This window comes from Phalacrocorax aristotelis, chromosome 7 (assembly GCF_949628215.1).
Source record: "Phalacrocorax aristotelis chromosome 7, bGulAri2.1, whole genome shotgun sequence".
In the NCBI taxonomy this organism is placed as follows: Eukaryota; Metazoa; Chordata; class Aves; order Suliformes; family Phalacrocoracidae; genus Phalacrocorax; species Phalacrocorax aristotelis.
Genome location: NC_134282.1, coordinates 48,451,357 through 48,472,238, shown reverse-complemented (window position 1 = coordinate 48,472,238; position 20,882 = coordinate 48,451,357). Strand labels below are relative to the sequence as shown.

Genomic DNA, 20,882 nt, shown 5'->3' with positions numbered 1-20,882 from the left:
CAGTACTCTAGCGTGGGCTCCCCTGTTTATTCTCCCTGTCTGGCATAGTTGATGGCACGTTCACAGGCTTGGCGCACCCACGATGGTTTGCAGAACCACGGTCATGATACCCGTGGATTTTAAGATTTTAAAGATGTAAAATATCGGTGAATAAATTAACCTGGAAGCAAAGCGCAGGCGACCAGTGGAAAGGCAAAAAAAAAAAGAGAAGTAAATCTGATGCAGAATCCTGGGCGCAGCAGCTACGCACGCCGCTCCAGCAGCACCGGGAGGCCTGTGCCGTGCCCGGTGGCAGCCTCAGCCCTGCGATCGCCCCGTTTCGCACCAGGGCAGATGCCGCCTGTGTCACTAAAGGCCGCCGTTGTGGGCGAGGGGACGGCGCGGGCCCCGGGCGCGGCGGAGCCCGGCGGGGCGGAGGAGGCCGCGGCCCCGGCCGCCACACCGGCCGCCCAGCCCCGGCCCCCGGCCGCCGGGCCCCGGCCGCAGGAGGCGGTGCCTCTCGGGGAGGCGGGCCGGGCCGGGCCGGCGCTGCCTTCCGGGGCTCGGCGCGGCGGCGGCGGGAGCCGGAGCCGGGCAGGATGCGCTCCGCCGCCCCGCTGCTGCTGCTCTCGGCCTGCCTGCTTCTGCCGCTGCTGCTGCCGGCCGCCCCCGGCGCCCACGGCAGCCAGGAGCCGGCGGTGAACGGCAGCCGCCCGCCCGCCGAGCCGGCCGGCGCGCCCGGCAACCACAGCGGGGCCCAGCTCAGCCCGGTGCCCGCGCTGCTCCGCGACCTCTCCGCGCTGAAGGCCGCCGTCATCGGGGCCTGCGCCCTCACCGCCGCCCTCATCGCCTGCCTCCTGCTCCGCGTCTTCAGGTAGGGCCCGGCCGCGCCCAGCCCGCCCCCGGCAGGTGCCGGCCCGGGCCTCGGCCCGCCGCCCCGCGGCTCCCCCGGCCGAGGGCGAGCGGGGCGGGCCGAGCCGGACCGGGCCGGGGGGCGCCGGCTGTCGGGCCCCGACTCCCCGGAGAGGCGGGACGCCCGGCCGGCACCGAGCTCTGCGCCTGTTAATAACGTTTTTAAAGCCTTTGAGCTCGGCGTGCGTAAATGCCTCGTGAAACTCCCAGGGGGGTCCTAGGGGAGCCGCTGGCCCCAAAAACCTGTGTCTTCCTCCTCTTCTGTGGTAAAAGAGGGCAGGAGTTGGGATTCAAATGGCTTTTTGCAGGTGTGGGGTACACGGCGACGGCTGGGGGCTGGAGCAGGTGCCAGCTGAAACACGCGAGACTCCATCTGAACGCATGGAAATATATGGGTTTTTTTTTGCCGTGGGGGTGGTGGGTCACTGGGAGAGGCGGCCCGGGGAGGTTGTGGGCTCTCCATCTCTCCAGGTGGCCCTGCTTGATCTTGAGAGGCCCCATCTAGGCTCAGGTGCGCTGTGTGCACCCATGGGATAACGCGGATGCCACCGCCGTCGGAACTCATGCTGGGTAAAACAGACAAATCTTTAGTTTTCATTTTAATGAAGCTTAAGCAGATAGCCTCAAGGAGGTCCAGCATAGCCAGAAGTAGATGTTGGTTTAGACCGCAGCCCTGATTTGACTGGAACTGTGGTATGTAAGGAAACTCCCCTGCGTTCTAGCCGGGTAGGTTGCTGATGGATGCAAGCTCCTGCTCCCAGCATGGAAGGGAGGACAGTCCTTGTTGCTCGCAGAGCCGGGAGAAGTGCTGGTGAGCAGCAGGAAGCTGGGCAGATTGATTTGCATCTGCTTGGTGCATGTATCTCGCCTGTTTAGCGTGGCATAACTGGCACAGGCCAGTTCATTCGCTGCCCTTCGTGCTGCTGAAGTTGGTGCTGGTGTGGGCTTGAGCTACCCAGGCAGCCCTTGAAGCTCACATATCGTCTCCCACTGCGAGGGACATGAGCATATTAAACTCAATCCCTTTAGAAAGCCAGTCTTTCTCTTGGCTTGTTGCTGGACCAGAAGAAAAGCAAATATTAGAGCTCCATTTGGCACTGTTAGTGTTAATTGTTCTTTATCTCAGGGTAGTGGCAGGAGTGCCCGTGGTGCAGTAGAGGCTGTTCCTGTCTCACGCAGTCTGCAAGCAAAAGTTGTTGCCTGTTTGTGCCCAGCTTTTCTGGGGAGGATTGCAAACTGTCGGTAGCTAACATTCATCTGCCTTCTAGGCAGGGGTAGCAGGAAGGAGCCCGGAGAGTGGAGCAGCAGGCTTTCGGTGGCGGGGGGAGTGTGTGCGCCACGTCTGAGGTGACAGAAGTAGTTGAACAAGTGGAGTTGGCGAATTCTTCCTTGTTCTGTTTTCAAGCAGCTCCTTTGTATTCATATGGTGGTTGCAGCTGAATGCTCTGCTCCTGCCTCGGAATTAATTCTGTGTAGGAAAGGCAATGCTCACAGTGGTAGTATTACAAAGTGTGGTCTTAAAGATCGAAATGATAAGAGCTGATATTTTCTAAAGAAATTGACATTTAACTAAATTCTTCTTGGGTGTTGCAGCAGCTGGCAAAAGACAATGGAAATAAATTTGTTCATTAAAGTGAGGTGGTTTGGGAGAACCCAGTAAAATATTGAAGACAATTTTTTTTTAATCAATATAACCACTTTGCAGCTGTGTAATGTCATGGACAAACACAGCAGAATTGGTAGTAGGTATATGAGCTGTAATTAGGAAGTCTATAACTAAGTGTGGAATGAAAAGCTCAAGTTTGTACTTCTAGTTCTGTCTGATACTCAAGAGTTTATTTCCACTGCCTCAGTTTCTTCTGGGTATAAAGCGAGACATTGTGTGAAGGAGACCTGGCGTAAGGCTTGAACATTTCTAGCTAAAGAAAGCAAACTGATAGCCTTTAAAGACCTTTCCCTTTACCATAATCAGCAAAACCAGGTCCAGGTTCAAGTCACCTTGGGCATGATGGATTAATCCTCCCATGTCAAAGTCGTCGTTATGCAACTGGACAGACTTAATGCAGCATTAAAGATAAGTTAAAAAAAAACCAAACCAACCAACCCATCCTCTGAGATCTCTCCTATATCTTTAATAGAACCTGCAAGGAAAATGGAAAATGAAGCTTTTGGCTTCCAAGTATGTTTCTTTATCTGACAGAGCAGTTGTTTGTAAACAGTTATCCCAGCTGCAAATGAGACAAGAATACCAACAGGTATGTTTGTACAGTGTCACACTTGTAGCTGACAACATAGATTGGAGGAGATTCTGTTGCACAAGAGATAAGGGATTTACCCTCAATAAATGTAAAGCTTTTCTCCATCAGAATAAGAGCTTTGTTCATACTTGGTCAACAACGTTGTAATTTTTTTTCTGAAGTGTCATGGATTCCTATTAAAGAGATTTTGCTGAAATCCAATCTTTGATTAAGCCTTCACTGTGAAATTGCTCTGGGTTGCTCAAAGTAAATTATCCTTTTAGATATGGGTTGTAGAGATGAAATGACCTAGTGAGTGGTCAGATATTCTTGTCTCAGGCATTGGATTTTTTTTAAATACACTTTTTTGTATATCTAATTTTTTTATATTTTTATGTATATATTATTTTCCTTTTTTGTTCAAGTAGGGATAGATATATTTCTCCAGCTTTCGAGCTCTGTTCCTAAGACAACGCTCAGAGATTCCTTTTCATTCCTTTTGGGAATGTTACACTGTGAATCCATCTGATGGTCCTGTGATTCAGAATGTGGTACCACCTCAAGTGGTCTGAATTTATTTTCTCTCTGTGGCTACTAGGGATGATGAAGGCCACCAAGACTTCGCTACTTGTCTACATGTGTCAAGGCCTAATTTGCTATAGTGTTGTTTGGGGGTTTGTTTTTTTTTTTGGTGGGGTGTTTGGGTGGGTTTTTTTGGTTGTTGGTTTGTTTTGTCTTTTTTTTTTTTTTTTCAAGCTTTTCAAGCTTGCTTTCTTTCTTATACCCCCGGGCACTGCATGCTCCCAAACCAAAACCATTTCCACAGCAGACCAAGTTTCATGTTGTTCTCAATCAAATAGTTGGGTAAGTTGCATTGCCAAGAAACACAGTGTCTTGCAACAGCTTATGAAAAGTTCATGCGGCTAAATTCACTCTTTGATCTTTGTTTTTGATACTGCCTTTCTACCCTCATATTATGCCCTATTTCTCTCTCCCAGTGCAGCTCAGTTTGTTCATTGCAATGCAATTCTTGGGATCAGCTCCCAGGAAACATAATTTTTCAGATGTGGCTATCTATGCTGGTGTAGACCATATGCCTTCTGGGGAAACTGGTTAAGTTACTTCTGCTCAAATGGGCCAGCTGAAAGCCACCCAAAGCTTTAGTTGCAGAAAACTTGTGTGCTCTAAGTGTTTCCTACATGTCTTGACCTGTCCTTGAAGAAACAGAACCCAGGCTAGAAATGGCTGCTATTTATCTGGAGTTTTAGAGAGAAGTTACCGGCTTATTTTGTAACTCATTGCTTTGTTACATTGCTTGTTGTTTGATTGTGATTTCTTCCTCAAATATCACTTCAGGCTTAGTTTTCCAGTAATTGCAAAACTGGTATAAATTACAGAGATCGAGGAGAGACATTCAATCATATGATCATAGGATACGAGACCCTTTGTTCCATGGCTTAACCCCAGAGAGTTTGACTGATTTAAAATTAATTGTATTATAACCAGCTAGAGTACTCCAGCAAAGACAAGACCTCTGCCAGGAACAGGAAAGAAAAATGCACCCTTAAAATGACCTTAAATGGAGAAGAAAAAAAATCCAACAAAACAACCAACCCCAAACCATATATTTGTGACCCTCGTCGAAAGCTTCACGTAAGCTGCAGGTAGTTTAGTTAGGGCCACAAATGGGACACTTGTCCTGGGTCTCAGAGGTCTTGTCTTTGGGAAGGCTGGATTGTCTTGATGTGAGCATGACAGCAGGTTGGCAGGAAGAAGGGGGAAGGGATCGCTGTCTAATACTGTCCTGGGCTCTTTACAGCTCTGATGTGAACAGTCACGACACAGGACAAATGCTGTTTCCTCTTGTAGGATTCACTGCCTTGAAGAGTTTGGGTAAATCATAAAAGTTTTTATAGCTCTGCCCTACAAAACAAGGATACTTCTCAAGCACATCTCAGATGACGTTGGTCTGACCGTGCTATGATGTTTGGAAGTGCATGCTGGCACTGGTACTGACCACCAGATGTGGGTGGCTGTATTTTAATTGCTTACATCACTGCTTCATTGCACCACAACAATATCCCATTTTTGGTGTTCCTGAAGTTATTCCCAGTAGCAGGCTCTGACCCATCCCTCCTATTAGCAGCGTGGTTAAAAAAGGGGACGCTTCTGCTCTTTGTGGCTGCATGTATTCCATTTTAAGGGCTTGCTAGAAAACACAGCGCCTTCAGTTTGCTACAGCAAAATGTATATCCAGGAAACATGGGAGGACTTAGCTTCGTGGTTTAACTTTGTTGTATACAGCACCATCCAGAGAGCAGAGATACCCAGACAGATCAAAAGTAATAAAATATCACTATTCTAATTCATCAGCTGGTAATAAGCCTGGAGTTTGCCCAGGTTTATATTTCTGTATTTTTTTTAACTGCTAAGAGAGCCCATTAACAGCAAATGAGCTAGTCCCAATTCCATTCCTGATGTAACATTGCTGCAGTTCTAGGAGGAAGGTTGTAGCTCCAATAAGGTCTCTGCTAAAAAGGGATAGGGGTTGTTCTGCTTTTTCATTTTTTTGCAGGAGAGGGTCCCCTCCCTCTGTATCTCTTGGCAGGCAGTGTTAATGCTAGACTAGAAATGCAGAGACTTCTCTCTGGGTCAAGAAAAGCATTATCTTTGAATATCAGGGTTGTTGACTAAAATAGATTAGAGGCGTAAATAATATAATGAACTAGTGACTTGACTTGAGCATTTACTCTGCCACATGATGCTTCAGAAAGGAGGATGCAGTGCTGCATATGACGTGCTTGATCAAAATAGCCCCCGGTCAAAATCCAGAGACACAGAGTCAGCGTTCTGCTCCAGCCCATCTCTGTGTGTTGTCCCTCCCCACGCGGTGCGGTGGAGGGAGTAAATATGACTTCTGGTGGACCTGACCCTGGCATGGTATGCTGTGCCGGAGGTGTTCGAGCCCGAGGGCGGTGCCAGTGTGCAAACACCACTGTGGCTCAACAGCTCAAGAGGAACTGGAAACAGGTGCCCATGTCCAGTAAGTTATTTTTCATCTTCTCTCGATTAAGCACTGTGCTCACTACGCCTGCCTTCTGTTAACACCAGCGAGTTAGTTTTGGTGGGACCAGCACTGGGTTTAAGGTGAAAGGTTAATATTCCTGGCTGCAGTTAACTGGTTTGGTTTTCTTTTGTCTCTTCCTCATGATGATTCAGTGCAAGACCCATAGCATCCCCTTCTAACTACGGAGAGAGACGGAAGCGGCTAAAGTGAGACAGCAGAAGCAATGTGATTTTTTTTTTTTTTTTTTTTTTTCTTTCCTCTGCTGAGATACCCAGTACCGCTTCTACCCTGGCTAAACCACTTGGGGAGCGTTTCAGCTCATCGTTATGCAAGGGGCATACTCTGAGCACAGCTTGCAGCATGTTCCTAGTTTGCTTTAAAAAAAAAAAAAAAACCACACAAAATGAACATGGCTGGAAAGGAGATCCTCTCTTTCCCCATGAGGCCTCACGTGTCCTGATCCTATCTAGGAGGTCTCCAAAGTTCATGAAACATTTGTGTTCTGTAGTTCCTGCCCTGTGCTACTCCGCTGACTCTGCTGTCTGTCTGCAAACAAAAGGCGCTCCCTGGTCCCACCCTCTGGATAAAGTGCCTTTCCTTTGGTGGTGTTGTCACTGGTGATTACAGGGATCCTCCTGAGGTTTGGGAGTTTTAATGTGCACCAGTTTCCTGACAGGCAGGCTTATTTTGCGTACATGTAGGGACACTCCCAAGGCTTTCCTTTTAAGTTAGCCTGGGTAATTCTTCTAGTATTTATGAAGCCTAGGGGAGTCGTTCAAATGAGCAAGCGTGAGAAAACGGACCCCTGAAAAGTACAGATTGACAAATTAGCTAGGTCATCTGGTGTAGGATTAGTTGAGGAAGAGGAGGCAAGGAAAGACCGTTTTGCCCTGCCAATGGCCAACAACTGGTTGCAGTGGTTTAGCCAAAAACCAGCAGCAAAACAAGCTTCCTCCCTTTTCTAAATGAGCACTGTGGTTAAGTGAGGGTTGTGGAGGATTAATAGATCACGGTGCAGTGAGTTCTGCTCCAGGTCCTCTTTAAAGTGTAGCCCAAATAGACTAATTAATGGCTGGAGGCTAAAGGGTTCTAGTTTTCCATTGCTAAAAATACCTATTCTGCAGTAATTGCTTCAAACACTCCAATATGAACTGTTGTAAGATGAACTCTGTAGGCGTAAGTTATGTTTTCTAATGGAGGGAATGAGGGATGGTGTCTCAATAAAGTGGGCCTGATGTGCAGGTAGGGTCTTGAATGGGTAAAGCTATGGAAACCCCCTGCGGGCTGTACATGTAAGACAAAGTGCAAAGACTGTGCTTGGTTCGTTCTGACAGGTAGACACAGGTTAGTTTTGGTCTATGTTTAGGCTTCACAGTGGGAGTAAATGTTTCTTGTAAAAGCAATGCATTACTTGTAAGATGAGACCTCCCTGCATCACTTTGCTGCTAGGTCTTGGCTGAGAAGCAGAATAATGTAGAGAAGTGTTTTCAAAAGGATTTTCAAGTATTTGGGTTAAGAGTCCTACTGTATTGGATATAAAATTGCTTGTTTCAACAACAGCAGTAATAGAACAAACCACCCTGTGCTCTATGTGACACAGCGGCACAGATTGCTGCAAAGATTAGACAACAGGAGACGACTTTCTTCTCGCTTCTGATACAACCTTAGCCTTCAGAACAGGGAGGAAATGCAAACTGCTCCATCCCAAGGGCTGGGACCTGTTTGTTCAGCCTTGGACTGCTGCCCAAAAGCAGTGCTAGGTGGAGGCACTGGGACTTCCACGTCTGAGCTGTTCACCGGTTTGCTTCCTTTACTTTAAGCGTGGAAGGGAGCATTGCGGTGGAGATGCAAATGCAGGGCTTGAGTTCCAGTCTCTCTGTAATACTCACACCTCAGTTCTTGCTCCTCTGTAACTCTTTTAAAAAGGCATCTGTTCTTGATGCAAAAATGGCAATGTTGAACCCGGCACGCCTTGCATGATATGTCAGGGCAAGACTTCTTGATGGTGAAAGTGTACTGCTAATGTGCTGTCTGCTCGGAGCGGTAGTTGTGATTACCAAAATTAGGGGCTGATTGCTTGTGCCTGCTCCAGCTGCCTTCTCATGCTTGGCAGTTGCCAGTTTTGTTTTATGAAAGGTGAAGGGGAAAATTTTGCAGTTTGTAAACCACTTTTCTCCCTAAAGGCTAGCCGTACGCATCAGCACCTTCTTTAATGTATAATCACAAAACTGGATTAATACGTGAGCAGTGTGACCCTCCTAATATGCATGAAAGGAGTAGGTGAAGTAAAAAAGACGAGTGCAATTCAAACTAGAGGCAGAGAATTAGCTGAAAATCCATGCAGCAAGTGGTTGCCAATTGAAAGTATTAGAAAAGAGATCTCTCAAAACCATGGGACATGCAGGCACTTCAGCATCTCCATCTCAAAAGGAAAGTCAGGCATCTGTAGGAGGGGAGGTGGTAGGTACAGTTAGCTTCAAATGGTAGTTTATTGTGTTTCATAGCCCTGAAACAGCGTAGAGCATGAAACTTCCCAGATGAGGCTCAAGGTTGTTGTTTTGTGAGTCCTGAGCTTGGCCTGATAGCAAGAAAAGAGAGCAGGCTGTTTATACCCAAATATCACCACCCCTTTGCTCCTTATAATCCTGCCTATAGCATTCCCCTGTCTCAGCAGGGCTTAACCTGGGCTTTCTCATCTAAACGGGTTCACTAAACCATTGGCTGCTTCAGCTGATTAAGCCCACGTCTCACTTATCGAGCATGGCATCAGGAGGACACAGTGGGCTGCTGCGCCAGAGGATCTGGTTTGTCAGCAGCTGAAAGACTGACGTTGATCTGGATTGCAGTTGACGAGAAACTGTGCTCTACACTGATGGCCACAAACGGTGGCCTTGGAAAGGCAGTGCGAGGGGACGCAGGGTGGCTCTGTAGCCTTTGTGTCTGGGGATGTGTGAATCAAACAGGGCAGTGATTGAGTGTTAGCGGGAACAGCTTCAGCCTCTCCAAGGAATACTGTATAACAATGATGCTTCCTTCCCCACCTCTGTGTTTCAGGTCTGGCAAGAGGATTAAGAAGACCAGGAAGTACGACATAATCACCACTCCAGCTGAGCGGGTAGAAATGGCTCCTCTGAATGAAGAAGACGATGAGGATGAAGACTCAACAGTGTTTGATGTGAAATACAGGTACTGCTGCGAGCCCGTCCAGTTAGGCTTGTTCACTGAGCTCTTATTAGTGAAGGCAGCTCTTTTCTCCTTTGCTGGGCCAGCTTGGCAGAGATGAGGCCGTCACAGTCTCTCTTTCACTTTGCCCGAGCTTTATCGCTCTCCTTTACAGTACCCCTGCCTGCCTGGTTTCTCAGCACTCGTGTCTCTCTACTCTTCTGCTCTTGTAATAACCACATCGGTGCCCGTAGGCTGTCTGCCCTCCTCTTTCCTCTGCAGAGCGGCACAATGGGATACACGTGCCCCAAATAGCTAAGAAGGTTTAACAGACTGAACCTCCCCTCTCAAGCAGCTGCTGGCAGTAGTTCCTGTGCACTCTCAGTGTCTGCACACTCACTGGATGGAGGGCTGTGGATCAAGGGCTGCTCTCCCAGCTGCTGCTGGTGCTGCGAGCCTGGGAGGGAAGTGATGGTGAATCTCCACCAACCTCTGGGTGCTCATGTTGTTCTGTGACAAAGAGACGACCGAGGTCCCTTGCTGATGTTGTTAGCAGCTATCCCTTAGCGACAAACTTTTCTCAAATGTGTTTGTCTTTTTGAGATAGAAGTGGTGTGACAACCCAAAACTTTTGGTGTCTATTCTAGGCCTGAGATTTATAGCAACCACTCAGCACGTAAAGATGCTGTGCATTGATTTATGGCATCAGGGTATCTGCATCTCTTATTTTTATTTGCATCAAGCCATCCACAGCGTTTGAGTTGCATTCTCATCCAAATAAGGCCTACTCTAAAAATCTGTCTCATTTTGGCTGAAATAAGCTCTCCTAATTATAAAAACACAGATCTTGACAACTCTTAACTGGAAATTTTACAGACTTTACTCATGTTGCCCATCTCCTAACTTTGGAAAGGGGGAACACATTTGCTCTAAGCACATGTGTGCCAGCATCTAAAGTACATACCACCGTACGCTCTGCTGGTCGTCTTCAAAATAGCTGCGTTAATTCTCTGTAAAAGTCAGGCAATAGTTGGAAGCCATGAAACAATGAAGGGTGTGAGTTGTGCTTTTATGCGTAAATAACTAGTTTTTTGAATTAAGACTGTGATCAGTCCTTGCCTGACTGTTGCCATTCTCTGTAGCTGCCCTGTGTTTGCACTAGTCATTTCAGCCTGTGCAGTTTTTACTTTGGGACCGAGCTTTGTTAAACTCAGAGTGCAGAGATCTGTCTCGCCACAGCCTCCTTTAACAGCTTGTGTCTCCTGTCCCTTTTCTTCTTAACTGACTGTTTTCCCTGCGAGCTTTTGGTAGGGAGATCAGAGGGGTTTTTCCAAACACTGAGAATGGAAGATTCTCAATCATGGCAGTGCTTCAGGATAAGATGTCTAATACTAAAATACTAGATGAACAAAGGAGAGAGCTTGCTGGAAACCATCTGACTCGTGAGAGCTGGGGCACATGCTGTGCTGATGCTTTCACAAAAGTTGTTCGGTCTTCTTGTGTTTGTTAGCAGTACAAATGGCTCTTCACCTTGTGTGATGCTCTGTTCGGAGACTGTAGGGGTTTTTCCTTCTTAGTCAACCAGTCTCTTCTTCAGCTCTGGCAATTCCTCCTTGCTGCCACAGTGCAAGAGCTATTAAATTCCACATTTTCTGAAGTCCTTACAGTTTCAGACATGTTTTTTAGCTCGGACAGAACTACCTGGGTTTAGAGGGAGAGATCTTATTACAGGCAACCCCTTAGCAGACCCGATTTTGGGAAAGCTGCTTTGGGGATACATTTGCTGTAAAATGTATTAGGCTCTCTGGTGCCTTTGTGCGGCTCAAAGGCTACGTCCCCAAGCCATTCCTATCTCCTGTCACCAGTAAAGATGCTTCTTTGCAAATTTGAGTTGCTGAGTTTGACCACTGACATCCCCATTAAACCAGTCAGGAGGCTCTTCATAGGGAAGAGAGGGCTAGAGCTGCAGAAAGGGCATGTCAGATGTGCCACAGTAAGTCAGTGAACTAACTTCTGATGGGTCTTCTGTTGGGGTTCCTTCCCCAGCCTCCTCCAAAAAAGAAAATTGATATTCAGGAAATAGTTGCCTTGTTCCATCTGAGGCTTTGTTTTTTGCAGCTGGGTGCAGATTCCAGGGAGACAGGGTAAGGAGAGGTAACTTTATCCCTCTCTCTGGTTAACGGGAGTTATAAATGCATGCACGTGGTTACACAACTGGAGCGATAGGTTTGTTCTGGAGATTCAGCAAGTGCCTAGAGTTTTAGAAGAGCCTTTGTTAATTGCTAAGTCAGAAAAAACTACTTTCCTTCTCCATTATCTCAAAGAAGAAAAAATCATGCAGATGTATCGGGTGAACTTGCAGAGGTGTCACTTGGGCTGACAGATAAGTAATGGGGTGATACTGCTGTTTCAGCTTGTTAGCCAACTAAAGCAGCGTGTTGTGAGTTGTAGCAACCTGGGAGCAGTTGTGATGGGGACAGAGGAGTGACAGGTGTCTCCTGGCAAGCACCCATGGGTTAGAATATTCTGCACTCTTTTTTATCTGTTTATGTTTTAGTTCAAGTGAAGGTGCATCCTTGCCAGCAGTCAGTATCAGTTGTGGCAGCTGTTTGGGTTTATTCAAGCAGCCTCCTAGCCGCGGTGCTTACTTGGCTTATGGCACAACAGTCTTCTGGCCCGTCTGTGCTACCAAGTCTTGGTGAGGGGATTTTGACTGGGTGTTGCTTTGGTGGCTGTACCATTACTGGGTATGTTTCTGGGGAGGCTAAACCTCATGCAGCCCTATGCTGCAGCAGGATCCACTGGTGCAGTGCCATGGCTGACGAGTCATTATTCTGATTTCCTTAATTCTTTATTTCTTTGTGACATGTTGGTGCTGAACTATGTGCCTATGGGTGGCCTTGTTCAGTGCTGTAACATACGTGCTGGCATATCTACATCAAAACCCAACTCTCCATAGCCGTTTAAACCTAGAATTTTCAAAGCCTGCCTCCTGAATATCACATTAAATTAGCTGGAATCTTTTGTCCTGTTCGTTTGTGATTGAAAGACTGTGAAACTATGGGGAAAATGGTCCATATTCCCTAAAGTTATGATTTGCAATGGTGTTTGCTCAGTGCTTTCCACTAGAAGGGCACCAAGGGCACCAAAAGTATTTTTAAAATACAGGCTTCTTTTGTGCTTTAACCCGGCAGGCAGCTAAACACCACACAGCTTACTGGCTGCCCCCAGCAGGGTGAGGGGGAGAATTGGGGGGGGAATTAAAATTAAAACCTATGGGTTGAGATAGAGACCATTTAATAGGGCAGAAAAGGAAGGGAAAATAGCAATAATGATAAAAGAACATACAAAGTAAGTGATGCACAATGCAATTGCTCACCACCCGCCAACCGATGCCCAGCCAGGTCCTGAGCAGCAGTCACCACCCCTGGCCAACTCTCCCCAGTTTATATACGGAGCATGACATCATATGGTATGGAATATCGCTTTGGCCAGTTGGGATCAGCTGTCCCGGCTGTGCCGCCTCCCAGCTTCTCACTGGCAGGGCATGAGAAACTCAAAGGTCCTTGACTAGTGTAAGCACTACTTAGCAACAATTAAAACATCAGTGTGTTATCAACATTATTCTCATACTGAACTAAATCCAAAACACAGCACTATACCAGCTACTAGGAAGACAAATAACTGTCCCAGCTGAAACCAGGACACGTGGGAGTGGAGTGGAAAGGGAACCAGTTTTCCAAAGAGCTTTGCAGTAGGGCATGTTAGCTGTAATGGACTCTAAGCATTATTCAGTTCAAGTGTTACTTATATGTACTGTAAGACAATCCTATGCTTTCACATCTCTAGGATTACTACCAGCATGGCAGTAGGGAAAAATCTGAAGAGCTGGCCTGGAGCGCCATGACATTAGATAGCTCCTATGTACATTACCCCAATATTAACCTACTATGACTGATGTGGAGGTCATAAATAGAGTTGTATTTTGGGTTTGTAGCATAAATCTTTGCTGAGGATGATGTGGGTAGGTTCTGGGCTGGTTTGTTTGAGGTCCCCTCCCATCATTGAAAAATCTGAATTGGCACTTGCATCTGTGTTTGGGGGAGTAATTGAGATTCTGTGCTGTCTCCCCCATGTAATGCAAACAGCACTCTAATTAAAAGGCAGTTGGTGTCTAGCAGCAACAGGGGAGAAGCGACATATACCTCTCCGATTGTTCTCATGCAGTTAATTTTCTCTCCTTTAATCCTTTGTCCTTGTGTGTATTTGTTTCCAGTCTTACATGAGGCATCAAAGAACAGCAAACAGTGTAAATTGGGCTGTTGGATGAAGGTTGTTACTTTTTTAAGATTTTTTTTTTTTTTTGAGGCTTTAAGGTTTTGGGCTCCTGGTAGATCCCACCCCCCACTTGAAGCAATGAGGAATAACCACCTTCCTCTGATAAAGCAGGCTAATGAGACTATTTCAAAATCTTAACCAAATGCAGTCCTATCTGCGGATGCAAAAGCCACCCACTGCCTGCCCCTGACAAATGCAGAAGCGTGCATGCGCTGGATTGGATACCCGCTTTGCGATCGCATTCCAGTAGCAGGGAAGCAGTTCTGTCAATGGCTTCGCTAATCCTGCAAGCACAATTTCTGTGTGACAAGAGGCTGAAAGTGAAAATCAAAGATAGTCGCAGAGCAAAGATGCCAAATCACTTAGACATGAACACCTCCTTGAAGAGCTTCATGGAAACTGTGTTTTAATATGGAGAATTGTTTTCTGTGTGTATTTGCTCTGGTATTGAAAGAGGCATTTGGATAAAAAGTTCAGGCATTGTCTGAAATTATTATAGAGCTACACAGAGAAAGTAAACTGAACATGGAAAGGGTGCTTGTTTCTTGATTACCAGTTCAATCTGTGGTGCTGAAGACTGAAAAATATCCCTGTCCAATCGATTTTTGGACCATATGAACTGTATTGGTCATCATTTTCCAGATATTTTTTTTTGTGTTTTATGATGGGATTACACTTGCTGCACATCTTGGAAAATAAGGATGGGATTTAGCTTTCCACTAAGTGTGCTCTTTCTCATCCCACCAACAGATCTTGATTTTTAAGATTTCCCTCTCCTCTTTGCTACTTTAGCACTTTCTTTCAAGAAGGCAAGGGAATGTTGCACAGGTTTCATGATCATCTCTTGATGGGTCTAAGCCATTGATTCATCAGGCAGTTGGCACTGTGTGATACTCAAGGAGAGGAGCAAAGTAAAGTAGGTTACAGGCAAATGTCCCCAACAAACTGGTGTTAGCATCCATCCCCCATCGCAGAGCACTCTGCTTGTTTTGTGTAATAAGAGAAAAGAGATCAAAACAGCTGCAAAAAGAACTGGTTTCTGAAAAGGTAAATAAAATTGTTAGCTTATTAAGCTTATTAACTCTAGCGTAGCTCATTGGAGGTTTTCTTGTCAGCTTCAATAGAAAACTGAAAACAAGTACTGAATAAATTCCGTGGCGCCTTGCACATGAAAGGCTTTGAAAGCACTTCAGTAATCTGGGATATTAGCAGCGTCCCCTCTCCCTGCATACTTGCAGCTGTTGGAGGCAGCGCATTCTGCTCTTGCTATGCTTGCTGAGCCCAGCTGGGTGAATTGCGCAACCATCCCTGCAGAGCGTTTTGATTCCGGGCTGATGCGTGCCATGTGAGAGCCCAAAGTCGGGGAAGAACTTGGAATTTAAATGGCAGAGCTGGAATTGTCTCAACCCCAGTGTCAGGCACCTAAATATGTACTGAAAGAAAGTTTTTGTTGGGGCAGATTGAAGCCTCCATCCTTCCTCTTGGCTAAGTGAAATTCCTTAGTTTGTTTTCCACGCGGATTATCGTTTTTCCCCTTTAAGAGTGGCAGCACTAGCAAAATGCAGAAGCATTTTAGGAATGCATCTTCCAAAGTGCTATCGAAAGCAGCAAGATTTATGTGTAAGGAGTAGTGGCAGGCAGAGGGAAGAGGACAGTAACATTTATTCAACCACCATGGGACTAAAGGGCTTTTGAGCGCTTGCAGGATGTTTTAGATGACTGATGCATCATATGTAAAGGCTGGATTCTGGATTCATCCCTTTTTCAGGTGCCGATAGCATTGAACTGTGTGGAAACATCTTCATCACAGTTGCAGGGCTGAGCCTTTGATGTGCTCGAGTCTTTTGGGAGTCGCTGTAAAATATGAGAGTTACACTATCTGTGTCTTCTCTTTGAATACGTCCTTTCCAGCTCCTGACTGTGAGTGCAGCTCTGAATGGAGCATGGTATTGTCAGCTTGTTACAGCAAGGTGTTGACTCTCAAGGGAGCAGCTCTAATGGATTTTTTTGCCAGCAAAAGCCGCAGGCCGTTCTGGATGATGCTAGGTGAACTGCGCTGGGGTTTGTAGCAGCTTAATTTGTTTTGGGTTTTATTTTTTTTCCCCAGCAGGCAGCAGTGACAAGTTGCATATAAATGGAAGGGTGTCGTTTACCCTCAGCTGAAGGGGGTGCAAATCACTATCAGCTGCTTACTGTAAATACAACAAATTGCCAAAGCTTTGGTGCTGCTTTTAAGGATTTTCAATGGGTCCACAGGAGGAAAGAGATGGTCAGAAAGCATTTTTTTGTTTGGTTTTTGAAGGCCAGGTTCCTTCCTCACTTGGCTGTAACAGTTGTTACAGAGCACACCACATTCTGCTGGCTTGTTTGGTTGATTATACGCCGGCAGTGTAGTCCTATCGGAGGACTCTCACCTCCTTCATGGAGTGTAATAAGTTCCTGTTAAGATATATTTTTTTTGAACTCTGAAGCAGTTAAAGCATAAGGGCGTCAAGAGTAGAATCCATAGCAAGGAGGATAGTCCACGTGCGTTGGTCAGTAAGGGGCTGCAGTGGTGGTGTGAAAAAAGCTGTGAGGTCCAAGATGCTGTTTCATGCACCGTGAAATAGCAGCCCCGCTCCCTGTGCACGCTTCCTTCTCTCATCTGCACAGTGGCTGGTCACAGGATCTTTCAGTGTCTGGGTTTTGTCTGCTATAACTCTGCATTTTTCTTGCTTGGTCTAGCTTCTGGCATGGTGTTAACATCACATCAGCGCCCAGTGTCGCCATAGAAATCAATTGCTGGAGGGTACCGATGGCAATCACAGTGAATAATGCTGCCTTTTCCTTTGTGGCTTTTCTGTTTGGTTTTTTTTTTTTTCCCACTTTACACGTGGGTTCTCGTCTCTGCCTGTGAGCTGTTTAATTGCAAAACTACAGTCGTACTAATTCTTCCTGCTTTCCAGGTAAAGCAGCTCCACGGAGCGTTGGTGCCCTGCAAGATGTCATTCTGCTGTCGAGGGACCTGCTGAAGCCATAACTGTGAAAGGGGAGGCTTTCATCTCTGCAGTGTTACACCCACACCAAGCCTCACTTCCTCGAGGTGCTGTTTGTACAGCAGGCTATGGATCTTCTGACCAAAACGTCACCATTCGGTTCCCTGGTTGGAACGACCAGAGTTCCTCTTTGCAAACTCAGCTCTGTTTTGATTTAGGAGGGCTGCGGTGTCACTAAATCATGACGAGATGCAGCCCTGTGTACCGACTTGCAGCTCGTTATGGTCTAAATAAGTTTTGCAGAAGGAAGAAGACAAGGAAGATTGAACCAAGCTGCCCCAAGGACTTATTTACTAAAATCCTGATTCAATACTTCAGTCACTGTTAAACTTCAGTCATTGTTAAACAGATTGTGTGTTTAAAAAAAAAATCAAGAATTGTATTTTTTGGGCCTTACAGAGGTGACTTACAACTTTAGGTGATAAAAATGTAAGTCACGCTGAAATGCCATGCTGTATGTTTAGTGTAGGGTTTTGGGGGGAAGGGGGTGAGAGGTTAACTCATGTAGGAAATTTTCTTGACTTGCTACTGATTTTTTTTTTTTTAAAATAATAACAATTGCACTAAGCTTTCATGATGACATTCTCATTGTCCTAAGGAGCTCTGATCAGACCAACCTGAATAAATGAGACCACAGGGAAATAGGAAGAATCAGGCATGCCCTAAACTACAACAATCTTGGGATTAAAGACATATTTTTGTAACTTTCTGCCCTTCCACAGGGAGTAAAACCCGTGTTTTGTACTGTCCTGTGCCTACTGTACCTTGTCTACAATTCATCTATATTACCTTTTTTTCTAATCAAAATAAGTCCTCATGTGGAATGATTAGATTGCAGAAAGAACACCTCTTATTTTTCATGGAAGCTTCATGTAAGTGATCTTGATCTATATTAAACTGGAAGTTTTCCCCTACCACCTGCTTGACAAATCCCATTTAACCCAAGGATGCGTTTTTAACCGTCGCTCCCTGCTGTGCGTTGTACTGCAGAGGTCAGAGCTGTGGGATGACACTATGAGAATCAGATTGCTGCATCTGGATGGATTGGGTTTAGGAGACCGCAAGCATGTACACTTTCCAGGCCATCGTTAGAAAGGGCAAACCTAACTGGTTTAGTTTATTTACTTTGTGGTTTTCCTTTGAAGGAACCACAGATGCAGTTCAGACTTCTCTTTAACATGCTTATTCTGTTTGCTGCACCCCTTAACACCTTTTGTTTTGGGTTTTTAAGCTGGCTGGAACCTTGCTTTTCTTGGGGAATGCATATTTTCCAATTGTTTTAGGATTGTCTCACTGTTTGCTTGACCCTCTGCTAGCATCCTGCAGTAACAACCCCTCAAGGAGACTGCAGAGTATCTGGCAGAGCACCATCCTTGCAGCAAGCTGCCAGTTTTGGGGTTTGTGTTTGAAGGCCGATTGGGATTTGAGGCTTTGTGAGAACAGTGAACTGCTTTGTCATGCTACCATGACCTATGCCAGTTCTGTGCGGTTCCCTTGGGCCCTGCAGTCAGTAAAAAGGAGGTGAAGGGGAATTTTCCCCCCCCCTCCCCGCAGCTTTGCGCTTTCATCAAAGAAGCTCCCCTAACACAGCTTGCTTTCCCTAGCTGTGACTCAGCAAAGGCTTTGCGAACAGCCCACTCAGCCTGGATGGAAAAATCCCACAGCAGACTGTTGCGTTTATTATTAGTCATCAAGGCAATATAAAAATGCTATGTTATTTTCATTCATGGAATGAATTTGAGTCATTCCGTATTACCGTTACTAAGCAATATTTAACATGTCAGCTGTGAGGAGAGGATGGGCTGAACAGGTTGTGTTCTGGCAGGTAGAAATCACAGGGAACAGTAAGTTGAATGATGCTGTGGGTTGAGGTAAGATCTGGGGCACTTTCCCCTCCTAGGTAAAACAGGTTTCTGACTTAAGGTGGGTGATTCTGAAGGAAATATTTTGTCTTTTCAGGACTAAAGTACTTTGAAGACCAGGAATTGAACTTCTTAGGCAGACCGAGTCCTTTTGAAGTCAGAGAAGTGGCGATGCTGAGAGGAGAGAGAGAGAGAGGTTAAAAGCTGTTTGCATTTGCAGAAGGAGGCGATGGAGTGAGGTGGCTGCCCTGTCTGAGTGGACACCATGGCAACATGTTCATGTCCACTCTTCTGCCAAACTCATTAAGCTGAGCATCAGGCATGCTGAAAGAGTGGTGGAGAGGGAATGAAACCTTCTGTGTGCACAAAAGAAAGGCAAGACCAAGTTATGTAGGAGAGAGACGAGAGGAGAAGGTGCATAAAGGACATCTCTCTCCAAGGGCGAGTCAGTTCCTGCAATCAGGAATTTCTCCACCAGCTTCAGGTCGCTTGCTGAGCCAGGCTAGCAAAGGCCATCCACTTTCCTTGCTTGTGGCTGAAAGATCCCACCGTTTCCATAACATGGCCAAATCCCAGTGGTAGACGGGGACCAGGTATTTAGGGTGTTGAAGGTGGAGGTGCCCAAATGCCACTGGTAGGCTCTGGCTCCTCGAGGAGGTCCCAAACCACATGCCATAAGCTAAGAAGTAATTACAGGGAAGCAGCAGCTGCCTGGTGGAAATAAAAGGCCAACCTTACCAGTTGCTCATGGTCATGAAAATAATCCGAATGCTTTGTTTGATACTCAGTTGCTGTTGCAAATGTGAGGCAATGTTTACCTCTACAAAAGTTGCTGTATGTGATTTAAAGTGTCTGGTTAAATATTCTATAGCTATATTTAGTTAAGATTTTAAGAGCACTTGACGTGACTCATCTAATAGTATATATATGAATATTTTTTTAATGGTAGGAACTAGTTTAAAATAGTTTTAATAATTTGGACTGTTTGGTTCAGGTAGTTCTTTCTAGGAGTTCATAGGAGAAGAAATAGCCATTAACCACTACATGAATGTTTTACCTTAATGTTCTGTGTATCTCACACTGCAGATTTAATCTCATTGTGACTGTAACGTGTCTTAGTATCTGCTGCTGTTTTGCGTTGCATAGTCAAACTTCCTTTCTTGTTCAAGAGCATTTTTAAAGGCATATTTTTTTGTTACAGAAAATGAAAAGAGAAACGTTATTCCAGATGTCTGCCTGTAGCTTGCTCACTGCTTACAAAATCCACCACCTGGTAGCAGAGCAAGCAAATTAGAGGCTTTCCTATTTGTGCATGCTGTGCTGTGGAGGGGAAACCCTGCACAGGGTTGCAGCTTCTGTACTGCAACCACAGCCCTGTCACTGGAGATTACACTTGAGAAGCCAGAAGTTGGTGTGCCATGCTCACCTGCAGAATTAAGTCAGAAGTACACGGTATCTGGGTTTTAACTGCAAACACTTGTTTAGCACACTAACTCGTGCTATCCTAGTGCTTATCCTAAGCCCAAACTAACTTGTAGAAGCCTTCAAACACTACTGAAGCTTGAGCACACAAGCACTAATGCATTTGAACGTTTTGTTCATAACTGTTCCCTCCAATTCGCTGTACGTGATATAACCTCTGCAGGGTGGCGGGCTATGGTTTCCACTAAGGTGGTTTTTCTTTTTCCCCTTCTGTTAGTTGAGTTTCTGCTGCTGCAGTTTTTGTGTGAGGAGTTTTCAGGACCACGTCTTTTGTTTTGTGCAATTGCTTGAACTTTGTTTAAAAATGTAAGAATCTGTCATTGTGACCAAAGCTTCTTTTTAAGAAAAAAAATCGGTAAGACTAGTTTGAATGGACTTCTGATGTTTCAGCAGAAACTGCCATCATTAAACATGTTCTTGAAATCCCCCTTGTGGTGTTTGTTGTGTTTAGGGAGGGAGTGGGAAAGGGGCTGTTGCTTGTTAAAGTTTGGTGAATCCAAGAGCCTCGTGTGATCCCTCGTTAGAGGGCTGTAAGTCCCTGCAGTGCAAATCCCTTTGTCCTGTGATCTTGAATCAGAGCGTGACAAGGGGAGAAACTGGTTTTAGCATGGAAGAGGAGTATGTTTAACCACACAAAGTCCCCATCAAGAAGGTAGGCTTATGCCTGGATTCAAAAGGCAAAACACTCTGCAATAGGGAAGCTATCTCAGTACCTTCAACTACAACCATATTTGGTACCTTGCAGGCCTGTTGTCCCAGACTCCAAGCCCAGCTGAGTGAACCAAGCCACATCCCCCTCCCTGGCATG

At 45.9% G+C, this 20,882-nt stretch overlaps 1 protein-coding gene across 1 annotated transcript; it reads left to right on the top strand.

Moving 5' to 3' along the window:
* Nucleotides 1–498: 498 nt before the first annotated feature.
* On the top strand, nt 499–20,497 carry FAM174B (family with sequence similarity 174 member B). Its single transcript, XM_075100622.1, has 3 exons — nt 499–853; nt 9,250–9,381; nt 16,641–20,497. Exons 1-3 carry the CDS (start codon nt 579–581, stop codon nt 16,642–16,644), a joined length of 411 nt encoding a protein of 136 aa, XP_074956723.1. The 5' UTR covers nt 499–578; the 3' UTR covers nt 16,645–20,497.
* Nucleotides 20,498–20,882: the final 385 nt, after the last annotated feature.

Excerpts from the sequence above, each read along its gene's own strand:
- FAM174B (XM_075100622.1), top strand. The coding sequence starts at position 579 with ATGCGCTCCGCCGCCCCGCTGCTGCTGCTCTCGGCCTGCCTGCTTCTG. Across the intron at positions 854-9,249 it reads CTCCTGCTCCGCGTCTTCAG|GTCTGGCAAGAGGATTAAGA; the intron begins GTAGGGCCCGGC and ends TCTGTGTTTCAG.